This window comes from Hemiscyllium ocellatum, chromosome 27, assembly GCF_020745735.1.
Source record: "Hemiscyllium ocellatum isolate sHemOce1 chromosome 27, sHemOce1.pat.X.cur, whole genome shotgun sequence".
Classification (NCBI taxonomy): Eukaryota; Metazoa; Chordata; class Chondrichthyes; order Orectolobiformes; family Hemiscylliidae; genus Hemiscyllium; species Hemiscyllium ocellatum.
Window position 1 is genome coordinate 5,312,117 of NC_083427.1, and position 7,551 is coordinate 5,319,667.

The window sequence follows — 7,551 nt, forward strand, 5'->3', positions numbered from 1 at the left end:
CATCTCGGAGTTACTAATTTTGTTACATACTGCAAGAGAAAAGAGACAATGCTGCAATTTAACAAAAAATCAGTTCGATGTCAGCTGGAGTATTATGTACTCGATGGAGTATCGGAGTGAATTGGACGGACTTTTGCAGACATTTATGAACATGTAGCCAGGGATGAAGAGCTTCAGATAAAAATTGCGATGTGAGAAATTGAGACAATTTCACTTGGAGATTCAAAAGAGTTTTTGAAAGTGGTTGCAAAATCGTGTGAGGTTCAGAGAGAAAGATAGCAATAAACTGGTCCCCATTATGAAAAGGTACAAAATGGGAGTGCAGAGATTAAATAGAACTTGTGAGTGAAGCAGATGCTGGAGAATAGAATATGCTTTTTTGCACAGCTAGTGGTCAAGTTCACGAATGCACTTTTTAGAATAGTGTAGCAGGCAAGCTCAATCAAGGCAATTAAACTGCCATAAGATATTTAGTCAAATATAGTGATAGCGGAGATACTGGAAATGGTAGGAAAATGGTACTAAGTTAAACGCCAACTTCGAGAGTCGGTGTTTGTACAATAAGCAGAGTGGCGTCATTTTGTATCATACAATTTGGCACATGACTTGATTTCACACTGCAGTGATTGTCAGCGCCATGAATACTCTTAAGAATGCATCTGTGATCACACAGTCATGACAACTTGAAAACAAAATCTGTCAGATTGTTCACTGATGGAACGAAGAAAAATATTTCTTGGAAAACGGGCTATTTGCAATCAGGACATTTAGAGGAAACGTTATGTTATCATAAAATGTTTGTGCAGAACTTTACGATTGTCACAGGTTGAGGAGGTCACGTAATAACCTCAATGGATATTTCACACCATTCATTAATTCTGCTCTGAATTTAGCCTGCACTCCGGCATAAATAAAGGGGTTGATGCAGGAACTCAGAAGCTGAAGCATAAATCCATATTCCTCAAGAACGAATGTTGTTTCACTAGAATCAGAACCTGAGAAATAAGTAACTTTGGCAATTCGGACATAGAGGATCGTTATCATGAATAGTAAGTAGAGTAGGATGAAATTGCACGAGATGGCAAAAAGCAAAACGATGGACTTTCTCCGCTTCTCGACCTCTGGGTCACTCTGGTTCTGTCTATTGTTCTGACACCGGACTCTCCTGCGGGCTTTATTAGCTGCTAGAACATGTCTGACTGTCAGAGCATTCAGCAGTACAATCAGAATGAATGGGAGACAAGGGGTGAGAATAGATCGCATCCAGTCAAATGCAGCCCAGGCAGGTGATGTGTAGTATATAACTTTTAGGCTACACAACCATGGTATATTGTCTATTATGTACATAGGATCATATACAAAATATAAGAAGGCATTTTTTATACAACTCAGGATGGAGACGATTCCTATAACACACGCAGCCACCATCTTAGTACAATATCGTATTTTCAGCTTCTGACAAGAAATGGCCACATACCGGTCAAATGTAAAAGTGACTGTTAACCAGACGGAACTGTCTATAGATGCATAAATGAAGACAGAACGTAAACTGCACAATGGAGTGATGGAAAGGAAGCTTAATGGAGAATAAATCCCAGCAATCCGGTTCAAGACGACAGCAGTAACTATGACCAGCAGATCTGTCGTTGCCATTGCCACCAGGTAATAGGTGATACAGCCGGAGAGGCCACATGTTTTTCGAGCCAGGATAATAATAACGACCAGATTAGCTGTGACAAAGAGGAAGACAGTGATAGAAAGCAAAATTATCTGTCAGAGAGTGAGAGAGAGAGGTGAAGAAAGATAGAGATTCCAGTGACATCAAAATGAAAACACAATGGATTCAAAAACACAAGGGAATGCAGTATGATTGAATAAGCAACAAAAGTTGAATCAAGAAAGAAAATAGAAACAATATTAAACATGAGATGCATAATCATAGACTGGAAAACTAAAACTAACTAATATCATATCTCACCACGAATCAATGTGATTCATTCCAATGTGTTACGAAAAACTCATGACTGTTGGGAACATGTAAGTCACCTTCATTAGGCTTATCCTTAAACATAGGAAAATGAACATGCAACCAACATTTTAGCGGACACTGCAGGAAAAAAAAGTTAATTGCTGTTCAAAGACACCGATAACTCGGAGCCCTTCAGTCTACAATAATATGAATCTTCTGTTGAACCATTGGAGCTGACAGGTAAAGAGTTCCGATTCAGAGAAATACACTACTATTATGTCACGCATGAAATAACTTGATCAGTGCTGCCTGTAATCCATGTAGTAATTGATTAATCTTAGCCTGCAGTTACGATATGAAATAAAAGTATTGCACCACCAATTTCAGGCATGCTGCCAGATATAGTTTCTCAATCAACTTGGAAAAAATGCTGAGGATGGAAAGGATATCATGCATTGTCGGATGCTGTGAGCAGGAGAAAATCTGACTCTCAACAGTTGTCAGTTTCACGCCGTGAACAGCGCAACATGTGAAAGTGGAGTACTGGAATCAATTAATGAGTATTAGAGACTGAGAACAAAGCATCATGGTCTGTCATCTACGGATAGTGATACTTTCATAGTCAAATGCAAAGAGCTTACTGGCTTGTATAATTGAAATCAGAGCTGTCCCTAACAATGCCTGCTCAGGAAACTGCTTCATCAAATTCAGCACAAAATCTTCAATATTTCAACCTCGCTATCAACTCATTATTTGCAATAACATCACTAATACCCAAAGTGAATAACGCTGAAATACCTTACTGACAGTATGAGAATATTGTGGTATTATAAGCACAGTGCACTGACAATGACACATCACACGCTGAGAAGTTTCTGAATTGCCCACTTGAATTATGTGAGCCATACAGTATGACAATATTTAACAGTGATAACAGTAAGGTAAACCACATACAGTATCCTCATCAATAATCTCGTGGGCTATTTGTTACACTGTGGTAACGGATCAACGATTTGTCAACAGCAACACCGCCAATTTCTCCATAAATGTATAATATCTTTGTGTCAATTTTCAACAACAACATTGGCAACAATACAATCGGACTGCATTTGTTCTGTAAAAAAAGAAGAAAGCTTTATACAAAAGCATTTTGAAGAAAACTCGAAATTGATATATGCAATGATTTATTATTGGTAAATGAAGAAAATATGGTCCTGTCAGTAGACTGTAAAAATCAAAAGGGGTGTAATTATAATGGCATCGTAAGAAACATACACTGATAAGTGTTTATGTTATAATATTCATGAAGAAAATTAAGCCACTAATACTGAGAAGTTATCTCATCATCTGGTAGATTCTTTCATCTACAGATGAATTAGCAGCGTTACAGTGGAAAATTATTTTGGACAGGAGAAGCGATTAGACAAGTTAGAGTAAAGAAAGTACACCTTCAATTAAATTAACATGCATCATGGAAGGGAAAGGGAAAAAGAATTGTTGGTCAAATTGTGCAAATTATGCAGTTTAGCGATGATTGACTGAGTTACTAAGTCCAATACTGTACCTGGAATCCCGATAACTGCAAGAAAGGGATAGTAAATGGAAAACAGCAGACCCTTTGGTATTCCATGCATCTCGGCTGAAATTCTGAATGGTTTCTATAATTCACTGAAGATTGGTCGTAATTATACCTGATGCCAGGCACCAGGGACCTAAGTAGATGTATGTTGCTTTTTACAGTTAATTTAACAATGAAATGAGTGCATCTGCTGCCTGCCAGATTTTCTTAAGTGGAATAGAATGTTACTGTTTCCATGAGCTTTGACGTGGCAATAAAGTGAAAAATATAAAGATTGTATAATCACGAATGTGTAACTCTTCTCAAAATTACAATGACCATACTATGAGTATGGGACAAAACTTCTTTTTGCATTACACAAAACGCTGAAAAATACCTTCTTTGTCAGAGGTGATTAGATTTGTACATGTCGACGCAAACATCATACTGTTCACGTGTTTACTGCAATAAATTTCCGAAACATTGAAAGGAAGAGTTAATTGAGTAATGAAAGTAAAGCTTATATGTTATCACCAAAGAGAAATGACTCAGAGATGAATCAGCCAAAAACGACAACGACTAACAAACTGTTGCAAATTGAATGAAAAGAAGGGCAGGAAAAGAAAAATCTGGCCCAATTGATTTGGCAGGAGATCAAACAAAGTATAAAGAGTTTAAAACAAAAGTGGAAGGCAAGGCATCAGACGAATTTCAGGGACATATCACGTCCATGTAGAGGAGGGTGTGATGTTGTGCAAAGGGAATTTTATGGCTGCAGAGGCAGAAAAGAATCAGACTTCTTTTTGGTATTATACTAAATGTTGAAATCAATGGTGGGAGACCACTGTGGAGAGACAGAAAGATATATTTTTGTGTCAACGAACGAAAGGAGATATTGAACAATACAAGATAAAGTCCAATATGCGCCCAAAGTAGACTGAAGAGGAACGAGAAGAAAGGAATTCTTCGGCACACAGTGTCCCTGTACAAATCTACAAATTCATTTTGTGTTTCCTCTTCTCCTTTCCAGGGGAGTAGAGGAACATATCTTGATGATAACAGGACCCTTCACCAAATTGATAGAGGCGTTTCCAACTCGAACTAATGCAACAAAGATTGCAGCAAAATATTTTGACAAAGATTTGTAATCACTGGTGTTGACTTAGGAGTATAGAATCAGGTCAAGGAAGAATCATGTTACGGCTCTTTTAATGCAGAGTGCCATGACACTGGAAGGGCCGGAACAAAGGTTTCACATACCTTGGACTCCAATCAAGTGGAATATTGGACAGTATGAATAGAACCCTGAAGAACATGCGAGCCAATATGGCACAGCAATGTCAGAATGCTTGGCTAATGATTATCTTTCATGTCATGATGATAATAGAAATTTCTGTGTGCTCCTTTACAAGATTTAAGGGCATGGAGTAACATACAATAGCAATAACTCAGAGGGACAGGCGTGACAGCTCAGCTGTGAAGATGGCTTCAGACTTAACACCTCAGCCTTTTTTTGTGGTGAGACCGTAATGACAACGGCAGATACTCTGTTTAGGATAACAGGGCTACCCCTTTGTGAACTAGCAGGAGGATAGAGGCTACAGCAATGGGACAGAGATCCTTAGTGACAGCAATTTGATGACAAGTCACTGGCCAGTTTGGACACTGCTGGAGGAAATACCAAAGAGGATTCTTGAGTCACATTTTTAATGGAACAATTCGAACATTATTAAGAATACTTTGCCATGTGGCATTTGTGAGGACCCTCTCTGGGATCCACTGTTTCGGCCAAAAAAGATGCAGCATTTTCAAATATTTCCAATTAAATGAAACACATGCAACATTGATGCCATTATCAGCCACAGACATCTATGTATATTATTCAATAACACATGATCAATAATTTACAGCTCCATGGACAGCCCAAAGTCCTCCCATAATCTCATGATAATGACGAGACACTTCCATCATCCATCCTTGGGATCTTACAATTCTTCTGACGGTTGCTGACATTTACGAGCTATCTCATGTTAATATCTAATAACTGGATATCTGCTAACCATGATGAATTCTTCCATCACCTTGTTTACAAACAATACATAAGGATGAGAATCTCTACAACTGTTATAACATTTGCAACATCAGTTCCAGTGTGAAGTTATATACATATACTTCATGTTATCGTGCAAATGTCCTTTGATTTCTTGCTATTGTTCAAGAATGTGCAGCTGAGCCTGCCATGCAGAATTATCCATGGTAACCAGGAATTTATCGGTTAGGTGCATTGGAAAATGCAGAGTTGCTTCAATAGGGGAGAGGTTTGAGTCTGGGTGAGTCAACGTGAACTCAATAGGCCAAAGGGCCTGCTTCTATTCTGTTTCTATGAAGGGATGTACCAGAACAACCACCCCGAAGTTTGAAGTTTAGCAAGGCTCAAAAGAAGTGTACGAACCCACAATAATCTAAACTCATTGGTAACTGTTATTAGATATCATGAAAAAAGGTTATTCTGAAATGCAGCTCACAGGCATTCTGGCAGGGAGTTAGTTGAAGTTTTATGAGCAGCCAACTGTGGACAGTAAAGAAAGAAAACGCTTTGCAGGGAAGATCAAGCAACAGAGGATCTAAACAAAACATCTCTGAGAGAGCAGAAGAGTTTATAAAGCATGGAAAGTAAACAATTGTAGCTCAATTGCTGATCCTTGCATTCAAATAGTGAACGAAATTCACACTCACCAATGGAATTTGAATCGATGTTGACTTATTTAGTGAAAGGATCGAGCTTAGAAAGAATAAGATCTATAAATAATCAACCTTCTGTTTTAAGACCCATTTACGGCATCTGAACAGCAGGGGTCATAAACTGCAGTTGCAAAACAGAGAGACGTTGATGCCCCAGATTTTTTTGAGAAATAAAATGTCCCCTATTTGTTCGCTTTTATAAAGCAGGGTATGTGTCCAGTGTACACAAAGTTAAAAATCACACAACACCAGGTTATAGTCCAACAGATGTATTTGGAAGCACTAGCTTTCTAAGCGCTGCTCCTTCGTCAGGTGATTGTGGAGTATATGATTGTAGGATGCAGAATACTCGAGAAAATGTTTATAGTGTGATGGAACTGATATTATATGTTGAAACGGTCTTTTTCAGAATATAATTTCAGTCACATCACACCGTAAGCTTTTGCTATAAACTTTGTGTCTTACTATCTTCTTCTACACAACCGCCTGAGAAGGAGCAGCGCTCCGAAAGCTGGTGCTTCCAAATAAATCTGTTGGACTATAATCTGGTGGTGTGTATGTATTTTTTACTCACTCACCCCTGGCAGCGGTAGCAATGCTCAGAATAATACTAGCTCATCCTGCCTTCTAGCTTCCAACTTAACCCTCTCTACTCAATGTTCAGTTTCTCCTCGCTTTTCCTGCCGAAATCACTTGGACAGACACGTACCACGACGTCTGGTTGCTCTCCCTCCCCCTTAAGAATCCTGTAGATTCGATCCGAGCCATCACTGATCCTGGGACCCGGGAGGTAACATATCATCCGGTAGTCTCGTTCACGAGCACAAGATCTCCTGTCTGTTCCTGACTGGCATTTTTACTGTTGCTTGTGCAAGGAACTGCGTCAGATAGACTGCATCTTTGCTGCTTCTCCCCATGGATGAAACCCCGTAAACATTGTTGAGAACACTAAAATGTTCCATGCAGAAGCAAGAAAGCAAAGAGACCAGTGTCATAGATATATGACAAACAAGGTAAATAATGTGTGTGCCTTCACAGATAATCTCCGAATAAGTGGCTCAATGAGCCAGTAACGTGGAAGAAATGAAAGGAAAACTGATTAGCAGTGAGAAATTTGTGTTGAAGAAATTAGTGGAATAGTAGCATGAAAAACGGTTGAAACATAATATTCAGCATTCTGTCCCTAATAATCTAAAGGATGTGGGGGCTATGAAGGTGAATAGTGCAGTGATGATGATCTTCCAAAATTCCATACATTCTGAAATGGTTGGTGAAATTTGTG

General features: G+C 38.8%; 1 protein-coding gene across 1 annotated transcript; it reads right to left on the reverse strand.

The window, feature by feature from the left end:
* Positions 1–819: 819 nt before the first annotated feature.
* Positions 820–3,603, reverse strand: LOC132828637 (probable G-protein coupled receptor 139). Its single transcript, XM_060845687.1, has 2 exons — positions 3,534–3,603; positions 820–1,730 (listed from the first exon to the last, which is right to left on the reverse strand). The coding sequence occupies exons 1-2, from the start codon at positions 3,601–3,603 to the stop codon at positions 820–822; spliced, it is 981 nt and encodes a 326-aa protein (XP_060701670.1).
* Between the last annotated feature and the right edge of the window lie 3,948 nt (positions 3,604–7,551).